The following is a 17,461-nucleotide window of genomic DNA, read 5'->3' as shown; positions in this document are numbered from 1 at the left end:
GATGTTTTTACTGCAAAAAGAGGACATGTTTTTGCAGCGAAGAATTGGCACGATTGCGGCCTTAAAAAATAGTCATAATGAAAAGCAGATTAAAACATTTGTTTGTGTGTCGAAAAAGTGAAACCGCCACAAAAATGCATCTCCCAAAACAGACCACTTCTTTCTTTCTTTCTTTTTTTCAAAATAGAGGATAATATTATATGTTATCTGTTATTCTTCACAATTATTAGCATAACAGCTAACTCACTTCTAGATTTATAGTAAAAGGCAATAGAGTTATCAGGGTAGTGGAGCGAATTCAAAAAGGTCTATGATCCGCCAAAGCTAAATAGAATATTGTTGTGTTATCGGTCTAGTAGATGTGGTCAATTACAGTATGTAAGCTGTAACAATAAGGATTGAAGTAAAACGGATGCACTGTCACTAGGAAGTGTTCACACTAGGTGATATAATAATGATATGTTCAACAGAAAATATGTAAGAGTTATGCTCATGTTTTTTAATGCGGTTTTAAGGGGTTGCTTTTAGGCGTTATTGTTGACGCACAAGGCCAGTTTCTAACGGACGCCATTTCATTTCATGGTTTCTTTGCCAAATACTGAGTTTGAGTGTCACATTCAGGAAAAAGGTGAACTCAGCAGTAACATTTCAAACGCTGTCGTGTGAGCACTCCTTAGTACATTGCATATGTTTCTCTTACTTGCAATTGCAAGCATATATATTATTTTTACACGTAGAAAAGAGAAAGAAAGATCAACAAACCATCACTTTAAGATACTTTACTGGTGACTTCAAAAAGTATACTATTTAAAAGGTCTAGATAGCAGCAGACATGTAAAGATTCTAAGGAAAACGACCGATTTTTTTAAGTTTAAAAGACATGTTTCGACAGAACTTCTGTCATCTTCACTTAATTTACACCTTTTCACGTTCTGTTGTTACTATTTGTCTTAAATAGCATTTTTGCCTACTTATTATTCAACCTGCTTTGTAATCATTCATTCAACTGAAGATGACAGAAGTTCTGTCGAAACATGTCTTTTAAGCGTAAAAAAATCGGTCGTTTTCCTTAGAATCTATACTATTTAAGAGTTTAAGTATCGTAACTGAATAATAATTACACGAATAAAACTCTCAATATCAGTATTCTCAAGTGTCATTCTTTTATGACAACATCGTTAACCATGCATTTAGTTTCAATACCGCATGCATTACAAATTTGTAGACTATATCCGTCTGTTTTGTTGTTGTTGCTGTTGTTTTACTGCTTTAAAATGACTTTCTTAATGAAAGTCGTACTTCAAGAAAAATTCTGCGACGTCGCTATTGACGAGACCTGTAACATTTGCGCAAGACTAGGAAATATGTTGAGGTAACCTCGCTCGCGTCTTTATATTATTGTCTTGCAGTTTTTTTCCTAACTAAAGAATAAGAATTTAGTATCTCCTTCTCGGTCTTTATGTAATGATAAGGATCACAAGCCACCAACAAGCCAGTTCCTGCTCTCTAGCGTAATACACGCGACACGCGGTTATATTCACAGCGACTGTGATTTAGTTCCTCATGCTCTGCCACCGAACATTGAACCAAAACTTTATTTAAGGTAATGATAATTAGAAACCCCCAAAAGATAAAGACAACTTAAAAAAACAAATAAGATAAATAGTAACTAAAACAAAAACAACTTACCGCGTTGTTGTTGTTGTTGTTGTATACGATGCATTAAAATTGTTAAAAGTTTGCAGCCTTACTCCCTATATTTATATATATCTTATACTCCATCAAATATCTCTTAATCACTGCTCGGGCAAAACTTAGAAAATTGGTTTGCAAGATTTAGAACGAAAGATATCCGTGGCGACGAGCGAGGTGGTTGGTAGAAGTTGGGTGTGACTTGCGACCTGCTATGCAACTAAGTGAAAGATTCAGAAGGCCTGAATTAATGTGATATAAATAGGTCATTAGGCCCAATTCACCGGGGCGATAAGAGAATATGTTAGCACTACATAATTACCACAGCACGAATATTTTGTCGCTGAAGCACTTTGCAATTCCTCTGTCATACAGACACAATAAATAACAATAGTACCTTCCATGCCAACATTCGTTTTCACAGCTTTCTAACTGAGACATCCCTATGGTCGTGAAGAATTGCCTGACGACGAGACAGTATTATCTACCCGCAGGCCGTATATCTCTCTCCAGTTAATAATTGTTTCACAAGTACGTCGTCCTTGTCTGTGTTTCTTTCCACTGAATTATACTGTATTTACTTTATAAAGCACGTCAAGGTTTCTATGAGCTACTGTGTAATATTCCATGGCCTGCCCTTCGAGCCTCATTAGCAAGTGCGAATTCCGTCAGCGTTCAAATGCTCTTATCCAGGTACTGGTTGTGAAATATGATTGTGGTTTCTTGGCGTAATGCTAACTCTCACTCCAGTCTTACTGCGTAAAACAAGCACTGTAAGCAGATCATCCATTGACACCAGTTTATCTTGACTCACGGTAAGCTCAAACCTGAAGCAAAAAAAAAAACAACAACAACAACAAAATTCATCAATTGATTTCATATCCACATTCCTTTCATAATTTTGCTTTTCGCCAGTCTACCAAGTAGCATTGTTACGCCAGAATGTGACACATATACGCAGTTCGTTAAGTTAACGTCGGTGAATTATCTAACACTTAATATTTCCGATTGTTTCTAGTGAGAAAATTTTATCATTTCAAAATGGATTTATTAATTTACCGATGAAGAATCATAGCCAGAGTTGTCTTTATTTCTGCCATTGCAAAGTTTTGTCCTATGCAGTTCCTGCAAAGTCAAATCATGGACAAAAGTTAATTAGAAAACACTGCGAAATAAAGGGAAAAAAAATGCCTACATTTTGGAGAGATGTTTCAGCGTACGAAAGACTCAATCAATGCAATTTTCGTGTCTCAGTTAGGCAACGTTTCTTATTAGTTTTCAGCATCTTTCACCCTCTTTCAGCCCGTCTACTCCGATAGATCAAAATACTGCCGCTTTTGTTCAGCAGCCGCTGCAATAACAGCATCAAGGAAATACGCAATTGGTGAACACCTTGTGGCAACAGTACAAACCGTTGAAAATGAGCCTGGTGATCTTTCCACCTTTTGTTATTATCTAGTTATAAGATGTCAAGATACCTAAGCAGAATTTAAAATAATTGTGTGAGCCGCAGAGCATTTGGTGGCATTTCACGGTATAATACAATATGGGAAGACGACAACTTTCCAAAATTAGTCGGGACACTGTCCCTCAGTTTACCTTACATGACTAGAACATGCAAACAATTAAGAACAACTCGGCCGAATATGACTATGGAACAAAACTGCGGGTCTCCCCGAAACTCTACGGAATGATGAGCTGCATTTAGTGTTAGAATGCTGCCTGAGCACTATTTGGTTAGTAATATATCTGTAATATACCTTATATGGAATGGTAGACCTTACCTCACTCCTGCAGAAAATGGCATGAACGCGTGCGGGGGTCGTCCTTTACGGTTTTCCTCACTGAATCGTAAGGGATCAAAAACCTGAAGTTGTATTGTAAGAAAAGCAACGTAGAGATTAATAAATTTTCATCCGATATATTCTATATTGATAATAATTGTCTTCAAACTCTGATCAGCTGGCCCATACGCAGACGCACTTTTTGAAAGAAGGTCTTACTTGCAGAATGCGGCTGAACGTTCTATCTTTTTATTTTTGCTCGTTTCTGTTTTTTGTGTGTTTCTATTTGAATCTAAAATTACCTTTTCCCATCGTTAACGTTTTCAGCAGTTTTGTTATAATATATCAGGAGTACCGAGTGAAAACCAAAGACAGCCACGTATACAACAAAAAACGTTCTACAATAAACATGCAATAACACAACAAGTATTATCCATTTGTCTTGATAGTTGTATAAATTAACGAAACTCGTAAAAACCATACATATAAAGCAGATACGTAGAAACAATAAAAAAAAAAAAAAAAGAAAAAAAATAGGAATAAGAAAACTAAAATAAACAATGTTGACGACAATGGAGTCGAGTCTTGGTCGGCTGCTTAGTATGTCGGTGTCTGAATCATATGTCATGATTTGATAAGTGTACAAATTATTTTCTTTCTACCTCTGGATTTTCCCAGACGTAAGGATTACGATGGAGAGCAAAGATATTGACGTACAAAAAGGTACCTGCGGCAAAATATAAGTAAATGGCATGAAATTATTAGACGCTGGACCTAATAGTACAATTATTCTTATTTACAATCTTTTTGGAATTAAGGTATACTAGAGGCGAATTTCCGAGCTGCCTTCTACCTCTGTGTCAAAACGAGTCTGCGTGAAAAACCAACTCATACGAAAACGTGTTCCGCCTACAGGTTCATTTTCATGCAAATCTAGCGAATTTTCATATGAAAGGTTTTACACGAGGACTCGTCTTTTGAAACAGAGGCACAAGGTAACTCGAAAATGGCCCATTTACCAATTATAATTTATATTACTATCACAGTTATATTTAGTCGCGTGTTGTTGAGAGGTAAACAAGTCTCTAAAGCTGGTCTTGTTTTCAATCTGTCTAAGAAACCATTGTAGGTGGCATGACGATTGACTTAAAAAAGCAAGAGGTTAGTCTTACCTGGAGGAACAGTTCTTCCTTGCAAATCGTAATGCTTGTCCGATGAGCGACAGATAATTGGAACAGGAGAGTATAGTCGCATTGATTCGTTGATGCAAAGCTTCAAGTAAGGAACATTGTACAGATCTGCTCTATGAATAAAACAGTATCGATAACAATGACTGCACTGCAGTTAGCTGGACCATTAACATGTAGACTAACTCACTGCAAGGATATATAGATGGATTCATTTTTTAATCATAACGCAACAAAATTAATTGACTTTCTAACTAGGAACAAAGCCATAATCCACTCAATGTGCAATAAGATAGGGAGAGACCAATTGTTTGATGGTTACCAATGGTTTACCGTCACGTATCTGACGATCAGTGAAGCAATTTTTGGACCGTTTGTGAAAGAGGCATGAATTAGAAAGGAAAAACCTCGGTAACGAGGGTTGGCACGCAAAATAGAAGCATTTGTGCGGGAGGGGGTGACCAAGTAGCTCTTGTTTCGATCACAGGATACAGAGTACAAGCCAAGATGACAGCACCTGTGACCGGTCATTTTAAGCAGCTCTGTTTCTCGGCGCTTCAGCTGGTTACCAAAGTAACCTGATCAATGAATGATACAAATGACAAATAACGCTAAATGAGGCTTTGAGTGCTAACTTTTGCAGGCCATTGTCTTGTTCAAGTATGGAGTCAACTTCGTCTCGACACCTTTGCTGGTGCTCAGGGTGTAATGCCAGGCAGTAAAGAATCCAACTAATCGCTGCAAATAAGAAAAATAAATGCATTTTTTTTAATGGGTGAGCGATGTCATTTTTAAGGATAACAGAAAGAAGAGACCACCATAGGGAAAAATAAAAAACGAAAACAAGAACAGTGCCTACTGCATCCTTTTTAACACAGTTCGTTTTCGTTTAACACAGTTCGTTCGTTGAAAGCTTATGTTTTCAATATATTTTTAACCAGAGAGCGTTTTTATTCTAACAGTTCGTTTTCTTTGTGAGAATGTTCATAGTGCAAACACAAGAAGAAAACGTTTTTTCTTATGGATACGTTTCTGGTTACAGTAATAATTCAAAATTTAAAGGGGCAAGAAAAGAAAAGGGGATTCACGAATTCCTCACCACTCGTCACCGTGTCCAAACCCGCAAACATGAAAGTTCTCACTTCTGCTCGAATTTCCTCGTCTGTTAAAACTTGTCCGTTCTCACGCTGAAGGTAAAATGCGATATCAAAAAATGCGATATCAACAGAAATGCCATAAGAAAGTAACGAAAGATAAACTCAAAATCAAAATAAATTAATGATACCCATCCAGACTACTTCTTGATCATGACAAACACTTGAAACAACTCAGAGCTCTTTATCAACTTGAAAGCAAGAGGCTGACGTTTGAAACGTCATATTAAAAACTCACTATGGCGGGTTTTTATTTAATGATATTACATGCCTTGTAAATATCATAATATCATATGCCTTGTAAATATCATATGTCTTGTAAATAGCTTATATTTTTATACATATATTACTCTGGGAAGCGCCTCGCGTCCTGTTCGCGTTTTCCCTTTTGGGAATTATTATCTTCTATTTCTTCTCTCTTTTTTTTTTGTTTTCATTTTTTGTTTTTTTGTTTAACTTCATTCCCAATAAAGTTTATTATTTTATTCACCTTAATCAACTACAAGTTAACAAAAGACTTTCCCATCCACAAGGGTTTCTTTCGATACTTATAATAACTTTACCCGGACCAATTCAGCGAGCTAGAAATTTTCCTATTACTCAACAAACGGTACTATTTTAACCAAACCTGACAACACGTTTTGAGCTGCTAATTAAGTTACATGCACACTATACTTCAACAAATAAACAAAACTCACGTCACTTACGTTTATGAAACGACCACTCGAAGCTCATTTTGTTCCTTATAAACATTATATACAAACGGAACAAACATATTCTTAAAAAGTAGAAAAACTTCGTACCCTGGCTTCGAGAAGGATGTCAAGAAAGTCTAAATGCTCGTCTTTCCGTAATGCTTCCTCCATTGGCTAAAAACAATTTGTTATAATCAGTATAATATGACAACAGATAATTCTGTTAATCAAGTAATTGGAGCTTCGGGCAGTCTATAGTTGTTAAAACTATATTGGCCAACTACCCTATTAGCTGACTAGCCAAAGAAGCCAAACCAAAGAGCCAGCCTCCCAACAGACCAGGTCAGTCACTCCCACAAGTCAAATAGCCAATGAAGCTGCCTAGGCTGGAAAACATCAGATTAGAAAGATATGCGATTAAAAATTAAAGGAAGCCCAACCTAGCATGCGAGCTACCCAGCGAAAAGCCATGGCCAAGCCAATTAACATTGAGACGAAGCCAACCAACAACCAGCCAACTAGGCCATCCAAACTTTCTTCCCGATCAATGCAACCATGCAGGCAACAAGCCAACCAATACAACTATTGAACCGATGCAGCCAGCCAACCAGTCAATTGAACTAAACAGCCGATCATCCAACTAGGTCAGCCAATGCGACAAGTAAATTAGCGTGGAACTGATACACGCTGATTCACCGTGCCCATCGGCTAACTAGCTAACCAACTAACCAACCTTCCAACCAATTAACCAACCAGCCAACACAACTAAGTCCAACAACCAGTAGGGAAACCAATGCAACCAACCAATAAAGCGAACCAACCCAGACAACCTGGCCACTAAGGGAACCAGCCAAAAAGGAAACCAGGCGAACATGGCAACGAGCTAACAAGGCTCTCAGCCAACAAGGCAATCAGGTCAACAGGGCAGCAAGACAACAAGGCAATGAGGCACACAAGGCAACCAGACAACAAGGCAGTCAGGAAAATAAGGCAACCAGACAACCCTTGCCTATGGCTGGCGGGCCTGAAATTTGAATTGACCAATCAGGATTCAGCAGGCGGGGAAAACTTCACTGTCCTGACGTCAATCAATTTAACAGGAAAGGCAAGGAAAGGTATTGAAATCAGGCAGCTTTTCTCACTAGAGATGGCATTAAATATTCACGAAAAGGGATCTGCAATTACAAAAACATATCAGATTGCAAAAGTGAAAAATAGAAAACATTTTGTGTCTGCAAGCTTCTCGTTTGGCGTCAAAAATAGGTTGCCGGTGTTCGGCATGGCAACTTTCTCGTAGTTCGTCGAGTGTCGCCATGTAGGATAATAGTTGTGTTATTTTACACAAATATGCTGTTCCTCGTCAAATTAAACCCGGAATTCTCAAGTTTACTAATAGAAGGGGCACAAGCAACTTTAGCATTGTCTTTATTTCTGTTAACTGCAAAGAAAAAGGCTATCATCGTGTCGTTTTGGTGGGACAGCTCGCTATTGACTGTCGCTCGTACTGCTGGCGCAGCCACCGTATGCAAGGACAAGGCAACCAGCCAACAAGGCAATCAGGCCAACAAGGCAACCAGCGAAGAAGGTAACCAGTCAACGAGACAATCAGCCAGAAAGGCAACCAGCCAACAAGGCTACTAGCCAACACGAAAAACAGCCAACAAGGCAACTAACAACGCAACTAGCCACTAGCCACTAGCCACTCCGTCACTTTGAAGTCCTTGGAGAATTACTTCAAACAATTCGAATTACGTCGAAAGGTTCATGTCAGATGTCATCGTTGTTTTTTTCCCTGTGCTGTGGTTTCAGGAAAAGGAGACACTAATGTTGTCTTGATCATTAACGTTTACGAGACACACTTACCTGATCTATTATGGCTTGTCTTCTCTTTTTGATTATTTCATCAGCCTTCTGGGCGACAATTTCAGAATTAGTGTTAAACTTTCGTCCAGTGGGAGTCAGGTTGTAGATAAAATCTGAATGGTAAAGTGGATTTCTAAAGGGGGAAACGAGGAGGAAGAAGAAGAAGAAGAAGAAGAAGAAGAAGAAGAAGAAGAAGAAGAAGAAGAAGAAGAAGAAGAAGAGGACGATAGAGAAAAAAAACAAATACATCAGCTATTGGCGCAGGTTTGCTTTTATCTTAGATCTAGAGTAAAAATAAATTAGCGACCTCATATATGTACCCAGTCCAGCTGTCAGTGTGACAGTTTCTTCCTCCATTCCGATCCTTTATTTATTTTCTCTCTAATTTTGTTTGTTTGTACTGTGTTTCTGTTATATCTTTGGCGGTACAAAGAGCCAGAATTGGTGGAAATAAGAGAGCCAGTTTCTAGACTGGAGTGGTCAGCAAAGTTGATGACAGATTTTATGTGTCAATGTGGTATTGCTCGAAGAGTTAACGTTAATCATTTGGGATGAACATCCTAAATCGACGCTATTTCACTAGCGTCCCTTCCCAGAAAATCCCTCACACCTCAAACTTTAATCATGATTTAGACACCCTCGCCTAGATAGTTTAGTTTTCCTTCTGGATAAATAGCGATTGAGTACAATCAGGAAAACCCTGTCTCTCTAGATCCCTGTCATCTACGTTTAGGCTGGCTGCAAACTATCGTCGCTGAGAATAGCACAATTACAATTATAATCCTTTTTTAGAAATTATTGTCCAGACAATAAAAAATATATTCTGTCCCTCAGTTAATATTTAAACTTAACTCACTATACTGGCTAGGGTCTTCCAATAGGAAGTGCAACGTATTGGAACATTCTTCAAACCCTCTAGGCGGTCTATCCATCCCATGTGGTTTTGGACTCGACCGCACAGAGGGATCGTACCCTACTTTGTTTAATTTAAAATATGTAAACAAATTGCATTTAATATAGTGCACAAAAACGTAGCAAACATAGCAAGAGAGTTACTTACAAAAATCTATCCATGATTGCTCGGGTATTCTCGTGAATCGCTGTCATGAAAGAATCAGGCGTGCTGGGAAAATAAAACTGAAGATAAGCATCTGCTTATTGACCACTTGCTTAAAGTAATAAATATATTTACAGTTACGGATGTAGAAGTGGGCATGATACTTCCAGAGCAAATTTACCATAGTTTAGGATATCCTAGCAGAGAAGTAAATTAAGAATTGAATCAAAAAAAGCTTGCCTGGAACAGCCTGTTCTTATCTTAAGTATCCAGACCTGGTAGGTAATTATAGTACGAAGTTTCAACGGAATGGAGAAAGTCACAGTCGATTTTAAGATATTCAGCCAAGGCTCTACGTTTATTAACTGGTTTACTGATACTCAAGTTTAATTGTAATACATAGTGAAGAATGTGTAAGAGACAAAGCAAATTATCTTTTGACTTGACAATCACTCTGGTAACTGAAGGCACACTTCAAAATTATGTCCAGCGTCAACAAGCCAATGTCGTGAAAAAGCTCCACCTCGCTATTCGTGGATAACGACCAGTTTGCCTGAAATATAACAAACACAAAATTCTTGCAAGGGCGACCCTTTGACATGTGAAAAGAAATCCTTTGCATTCATAAATAACTCCACATTTGCCGCCTTTGGCTGCACTATAGATTTCAACAGACACAAGACATAAGGGATTAATAGTACTGCTCTCGACCAATGAAAATCAAGTAATTTGGATGAGGATAATGAAGTTGATATACCATGTGAAGTGAAACTAACAATTCATTGGAATGTTACTATACGTGCCAAGTACCATGGAATATTTTTTTCCAGGAACTTTGTGGCTTCATTCACCCTCCAAAAATCATTCCTTCGTTCCCTTCGAGCTAATCTTCTGGACACCGTTCGTTTTACATCAACATCAGCGGGTGTGATTGCATCAGATTGCCAAACAACTATTTCCCCCTTTTCCTCGTGGTTTTCTTCACTGACTACACCTACTACAGCTATATAAAGGCCCAACCTGAGCATCAGGCCTTATCTTAGAAAAGCGTGATACTAAGGTTAACCGAGGCCATAGGCTAGAATTGAAAATGTTGGATATCAGTCATGGAGGAGGCAAAAACTTGAAGGTATTTCTTAAAACCCTCATAATTATTGTTTCCCTGTATTCTTGAACGCAAAAAAATCTCAAACTTTACCAACAGGACTTTTACTGACTCTTGGAAAATCTTTAAGTATGGTTCTACTTTAGGAAAATGAAATGCTGGTGTCAGAAGTCGTCTTGTACTCTTCCATCTTTCCCCCTTTTGAAGACCTAGACCGATACCTGACAATAAACAAACATAGTTACTAGAAAAACACAGTCATAAACTATAATCAAACTTAAGACACATTAAATAACTCGCTGACCTTTATCTTTACGCAAGTGATTATCTTAAGATCAGTAGAATTACAGAAAGACGACTTGGTAAATAAAGAAGGACAACTGTTTGTACACGAGCCAGGGGCGAGTTTCTCCACTCCTTCAGTTATCTCTTCTAGAAACTCCTATCATGCATTATGAGAAAGGAGGGTTCAATGACACCATCTATATACGGAATTATCCTCTATAAATTATGCTCAGACAATCGGAATATTTTCTTTCGGTTTCTATCGATAGTCTTAGTTGACTCGTGGCTTCACCGTCCTCAATGCATTTCGTTTATTGGTCATTAAAAACTTCAAGCTTTCGATGCTGCTGTCAAACAAAAAACAGCTAGCATTCAACGCATTCATTCGCATTCATTCGCATTCATTCATTCTCCACAAACTTACCAAGAAAAGAAGAAAGAAGATGACAGACTGTTTTCTCCTTAAAGGTTGTGGCTAGGATTGGCTTGATCGTCTCAGGATGACAGAGGACAACTGCCGACCTTAAAGGTCCAAACCAAACACGATAGGCAGTCTTGTAAAGCTCTGTACATTCCAGGTGAAACTTCAGGCCCTGACCATCAAATGTAGCCTGTAGTGGACAACAAATTTAAAGTATAAATTTTCAAGATACGTTGAATGGCTTACGTACCGTTGCTTTAGTCTCTCTTTTTTGGGGGAGGGGGGTAGGGGGGGGGGGGGCAGAAGTTACAACGTTTGTAATCACGCGCTATTTTCGTCAGCACTTTGTAGCAGTTCTTCCTCTCTAATATAAGAGAGAAAGCCACGGTGAACCACAGTAGACCACAGTGGACCACAGTGCCCCTACCCCGCCCCCCCTCCGCCAAAGAGAGATCAACTAAAGCAGCAGTACGCAGATAGAGATAAAACCGTGAAATACCACAACTCTAAAGCAAAAGTGGCGTTCAGCAATTGCGTCTTCGGAAAGGACGATAAATTTAATGACAATAGCAATGGCAATGCCAGTGGCAGTGGCAATGGCAATGACAATGGTAATGGCAATGGCAATGGCAATGGCAACGGCAGTGGCAATGGCAATGGCAATGGCAATTGCAGTGGTAACCGTAATGTAATGTAATGGTAATGGTAGTGTAAAATAATATCAAATCCAGTTAATGAAATAGAATACTTGTGCCGGACAACGAAGTAATTAATGAGATAAGTATTGAGTTCCTTTACCTAAAATTCCCTGGATAGAAACAAAGATGAATCTTAGCTCAACCATCGCAAGGGCGTCCCGTGTGGACTTGGCTCGCTTTACCACGAAGCAACAAACTAAATCGGGGATTTTCTTATCACACTAGCTTGGACAGCCTCGTTCCCAGGGCTTTTTGGGACAATGTTTTTCAACAATCAAAAACAATTTTGAGATCCGGCTTTTAAGTTTCGTTTGGCATGCTGATTTTAATGTTGTGATGTCTGATACAGTATATTGCGAGAAGTAATTCGGTGAATATCAGTTAGTCGCTGCTATAAAGTTCGATATAACTAGAATGATTTCTTCTTCTCCTCCTCCTCCTCCTACTTCTACTTCTTCTTCTTCTTCTTCTTCTTCTTCTTCTTCTTCTTCTTCTTCTTCTTTTTCTTTCTTCTTTTTTTTTTAATTATTTGACACTCGAAATCTGAACACTGTGCTGATAGCTCCCAATTCAACGTGCAAGTGGTATGCTAATACCACTTGGCGAGACGGTCGGCCACCAAACTGAAACCTCGCACGTTACGGAGCCACGTTATCTCATAATGACATACAACACGTATGTATATCATCACGCCACAACTATGCGATTATTTTTGCGATGACGTACCTTGTAAAAATTACTCTCATGAGTGGTTTACAAGATCTTCTTTCATGCAGTCGGTATATATGCGTGGATCGGAATGCATTAGGTATTTCAGGACTAAATATTCTAAGGTAAAATGCTATTGCTATTATTTTTCTGCCCACAGGAAACGGTCACCAGACATGCAGACGGATTCAGATCAGATATTGCAACAAGCCTGGTTTGTTTGAACATGCTTTTGGCTTGGCTGATTGATTAAAACAACCTTTCATTGTATATATCCTTATATACGTGCTGTTTTAATTCCTTAAAATACGTCCAAATGCGGTCTTAAGCTCAGGTTTTAGAAACCTAGCCACTCAAATTCTTCAAGCCCCAAGGATCCCCAAGGGATCAAACGGCGCAAGAATCTGTTTCTAACAGACGCGTTTGGAAATTACAGACGGTTTCATTGCGTTCTTGGTGTCCGTGGAGTGAAAGGTTTATACATGCGCTGTAACTCTGTTAATATCGATATAACGTTTTTAATGATATTTTAAAGGCTGTTTATCCGTCAGATTGGATACGAAGAAAGTCTTTAAAGCGATGAAGTGTGTTACCACGTGTTTATTTATCTCTCAACTACGGGCTGCAAATGTCAAATTCCGTTCGGATGAACTGCCTCAGTTAGAAGATCTCTGCGCCACTGAGGAAACTGAACTTAAATCCAACGACTAACACCCGAGATAACACGGTAAACTGCTTACGAACTATTATGTTGTTCCACGGCAAAGAAAATTTAACAAAGAATACTCGAATCACGAGTAATTTCTTAAACATATCTACGCAGACAGCCATGTTTGCCTGCTCTTCCGTGGTTTCTATTCTAATTGAAAGTAGCAAACGTATCCGGTTTTGAATCAGTTAACGTTCGATTTAGGATGATGAGTAGTCCGGAAAGGCTTTGCTAAAAATTAAGCAGTTAAAATAAAGAGAGAGATCAGGCTAAACGCTGAAGAAGATATTAAAAGGTGTGAAACATGTTATACACTCCTGTCGTTATAGAACCTTGAATCCAAAAGGGCAGATTTCCGGGATCTAGAAGATTTACTGAAGAAATGTTATCTACAACAAGATACATATTCCTGATTTACATTCAGTTTTTCGTAGTTTTACTCACAAGGAGAGAGGATTATTGTTGGTAAAATTATAAATCTAACTTAGGTTATCTAATTTTCACATCAATTGTTTCCATACAGGACTGTTCAATTCTAAGCGGGGTTCACTCGGCTACAGTCCGACTCGACTAGTGAAAGAAGTAAGATCACAATTGGCCACGTGCTTTTGCTAAATCGACTTAAGTAATAAGAGATGTTGTTAGATACACAGTCGCAGCCCGTTCTGGAGAACTGTTTTGAAATTTCTTGCAGTGTGAACTCGAGCACGCCGAGTCATGATATATCATATTTATTCAACTTTATTGCGTAACACTGTCAAGTGAAAACAAGTCCAGAGATGCACAATCATTCAAGCTTAAAGCTTAGAGTGGCCAACAATGAAAAACAACAACAACAGCGACAACGAAAACAACAACAAACGATGAATGAAAAGGCAACGGAGATTAATACGTGAAAACATGCTTATTTCCATCACACCTGATCAATGTGTCCCTTGATCCAGTGGCACGGTGGACCATCAAAGTTTCGTACTTGGATGTAGGCTTTGCCCAGAACATATGCGAAGGAGGAAGCGAGGCCGAGGGCTATGATCGCAACTCCAGACAGTAAAATAGAGTTTTGCGTCCACGCGCTGAAGGGCCACTCCAACTCTGGACACATTTCTGATTGAAAGATTCCTTGCGTCTCCGCTGACACTTCGTTGTCTAGTTAGAATTCTTGCGAGTTCTTTTAAGACCAGGATTACTAAAAAACGAGAGATTGAACGGCTTAAAGATATTTCACTTGGATGATATCGATCATGGACCCAAGCATGAGCTTCTCCTCAAACTGACAAGCTAGCCACGTGTAGCCCACTCCAATGTTCGATCACTCAATACCGCTATCGCGAAGGCGGGTAAGAAAACTCTGAGATAATGAGTATATATTTGATTTTCAAAGAATGTCAAATCTTTCAATTAATACCCTTTTTTGTCACCGTGTAGTTCTTACCATTACTTGCCTAATTAAGTGGTGAACGGTAGGGAAGTTGAAATGACCTCAAACCTACCTTCTAATCACGGAAAATTTATGTGAAAGATTTAAGTCAAGCCACGAGGAGAGCGGAATCCTGTTCCCAAGTTTAGGGCAAGTTGTAGAGTGTGCTGTCCAAGTTCAGGCTAACAGCTTTTATGTCGTGCCTCTTTCCGGAGGAGAGCGCAATAACAATGGCATCCCTTAGGCAATGTCTGTGAATGTTCTGGTTTTCACTACCCTTGTCATTTCGACACAACACACGAAGTTCAACATTGACCCCAAGGAATGTTACTCCGAACCTTGAAGCTTAAAATATTTACATGTTACGAACTGGTGTTAGGTGTCGAATGTCAGCAAAGCGGAATTTTTTTGATGTTGAAAGGATATTTTTCTTAAATGACAATCGACTGTGTCTGTTATTTCGCCAGTCATTTACTCACAAATAAAACATAGCAGCGTGTGACATCTTCATCTGAGGCCGAGAACATTTACATAGGTCTTTTGTTGCCAAAAGAACTGAACATACCTCATGAAACATCAATTACAGATCAGCGACTTCTCATTGAAACGATAAATCTTTGGTAACAACAACTGACGACATATGTATTGAACGATCTGGCATGAGGTTAAATGATATGCCGAGAATGTGTTCGATGCACTGAACAGATAAAAATAACGCACTTAAAGAATGGAATTGCCGTGAGGTGACATCGCTGGATTATTAGTGAGAGCTTTATTCGGTTCACGACCCACATAAGCTTGGAATATAACGCTGCACGTACATATCTGAATGTTTCAAAACTATATTTCGGCACATTTTTAAGGAACCAGCTGATGTTTGCTTCGTCTATGATTAAAAAAGGCATTGGGAAAAACATTAACTGGCATGGTAGCAGCTTTAACTTTCCAAATGGATTTAATAGACATTTATCCTTTTTTTTTTTAATTAGGTCTTTTATTGCTTTTTCTCCCTGCCGTAATATTATTCCATCAAAATAATGCATATGGATCGTGGTAACTTTTCTCACTGGATTGCCACTAAGGAAATATTTTAACGTGCATGGATAAATCATATATCACTCGCAATAATATGTTTCTTAATATGTTTCTTCGGTGTTGGTAGTTTATAGCTCCAATATTTACACATTGCCTTTTCAAAGGGATAATTATTTTAGCTCGAGCTGAAAACCTCTTAAAGTTATAATCTTGTTAAAGAGAATTGTCATGACGGATCGGCAACTTTACCAAAACGATATTCCAAGTATGAAGTCAATGTGCTTTAAGGTACTATCTCAAGAAAAACAAAAATAATAATTATAATAACATAAAAATAGAGAACAGACTAAACAGCTCGTTGACGAAGCAAGCTGTGGTAAGAAATACGACCTGCGTCTTAGTGGAAAATATGTTAAGTATGCTGTGTGTCTGTTAGGCATCAATGATCGCATTATACGGCAGCGGTATGAGATAAACGGTATTGCGAAAAAATTAAATTGCCACCCCGGTGTGATCATGATTCATCTTCTTTTTAATAAATGTAGATAGCCAGATTTATTCGGATTTGTTGGAACGTTCTTTAGATGCAACACCGTTGTATCGCTGACGCGACGATTCACGTGTTAACGAGCTGGATTACAATTTGCAATGCCAGCTCTCCGTAAAATTGACATGTTTACAATTATAGTTGGCGACGTTTCAGTTGTCTTAGCGAAGAATACAGTTGGTATCATCATCCAAAGTTCATCAAGCTCTACTGAAGCTGGTACTAGACGCCATCAGTTCAGAAAATTTAATTTTACTTTACAAGTATTGTTCAGAAGCAAGGAAACAGAGAAGAACCAGTATTTTCAGAGATTTAGTCCATTCTCAGCTCTAACACTGTTTCATCGACGCCATTTTTTCAGTTACAAGTTAAAATGATAGCACATCACTCCCGCCCCAGTTCAGGAAAACTCCTTTTTGTAGTAGTTCAAGGTTGATTACATTCATTACATTTTGCACGAGAGATTCATGTCTTTTACCTAATCAATTCGAAATTAGATAGTGATTAAGCATATCTGAAATTTCTGAAAGTGAGTCAGTTAAGAAACTTTTGAAGTGAAGTCAACCACTGAATGTCTCTCATTCTTCAGTAACGCGAAATTAAGTTAGTGTGCGCCGCACATCCTGAATACAAGTGGGCTAATATTAAATGGAATGGGAAGATAATTAACTTAAAGTTTTCACCCCATGATCAGTAACTCGTATACAGTCGCTAGTACAGACTGAGTAGTTAAAGGTGGAGTGTACGATATGTAAAATGTTTCTTTAGGAAGCGGTTTCTGACGGGGTTGAATCAGTGGAAAAGTTGAACTTTAATTACTATAACAAGATTTTCAAACCACTACATACTTGAAGATTGAGGGGTAAAACCACAAATATTGTCGCTGCCTGCGTTCATTCACAGCGCGAAACTCGAAATTTATCTCTAGGAAAGTGGCGGAAACTCCCGTGCAGTTACTCAGACCACTAAGTACATGCACGCAAATTAAAATTGGTTGTGCTTGTTATGTCTGTGCCCGTAGGAGTTATCCACAATTTTCCGGAGTAATAACGACCCTTGTTTCTTTGGGGTTAAACGAGTGCCAGTTGCAGGGCTATAGATCTT

At 38.5% G+C, this 17,461-nt stretch overlaps 1 protein-coding gene across 2 annotated transcripts; it reads right to left on the bottom strand.

Moving 5' to 3' along the window:
* Positions 1–764: 764 nt before the first annotated feature.
* LOC110054854 (cytochrome P450 4F2-like) lies at positions 765–15,560 on the bottom strand. 2 transcript variants are annotated; one of them, XM_020761215.2, is made up of 15 exons: positions 15,341–15,560; positions 14,278–14,544; positions 11,247–11,433; positions 10,631–10,758; positions 9,867–9,985; positions 9,436–9,495; positions 8,376–8,508; positions 6,621–6,686; positions 5,763–5,850; positions 5,299–5,401; positions 4,649–4,779; positions 4,139–4,203; positions 3,477–3,559; positions 2,752–2,817; positions 765–2,519 (listed from the first exon to the last, which is right to left on the bottom strand). In XM_020761215.2, exons 2-15 carry the CDS (start codon positions 14,458–14,460, stop codon positions 2,378–2,380), a joined length of 1,554 nt encoding a protein of 517 aa, XP_020616874.2. In that variant the 5' UTR covers positions 14,461–14,544; positions 15,341–15,560; the 3' UTR covers positions 765–2,377. The 2 variants fall into 2 exon arrangements, with proteins under 2 accessions (XP_020616874.2, XP_020616873.2); XM_020761214.2 differs by lacking the exon at positions 15,341–15,560 and adding an exon at positions 14,849–15,152.
* Between the last annotated feature and the right edge of the window lie 1,901 nt (positions 15,561–17,461).

The sequence above is a fragment of the Orbicella faveolata genome, unplaced genomic scaffold (genome assembly GCF_042242905.1).
Source record: "Orbicella faveolata isolate gen_17 unplaced genomic scaffold, um_ofav_v1 contig_3, whole genome shotgun sequence".
NCBI classification, from domain to species: domain Eukaryota; kingdom Metazoa; phylum Cnidaria; class Anthozoa; order Scleractinia; family Merulinidae; genus Orbicella; species Orbicella faveolata.
This window is presented reverse-complemented; position numbering and strand designations above follow the sequence as displayed.

Coding starts and splice junctions, on each gene's coding strand:
- LOC110054854 (XM_020761215.2), bottom strand. CDS start 14,460: ATGTGTCCAGAGTTGGAGTGGCCCTTCAGCGCGTGGACGCAAAACTCT. Junction 9,986..10,630: donor AGTCAGTAAAAGTCCTGTTG/GTAAAGTTTGAG, acceptor GTTATATTTCAG/GCAAACTGGTCGTTATCCAC. Junction 8,509..9,435: donor GCAATCATGGATAGATTTTT/GTAAGTAACTCT, acceptor TTCCCCCTTTAG/AAATCCACTTTACCATTCAG.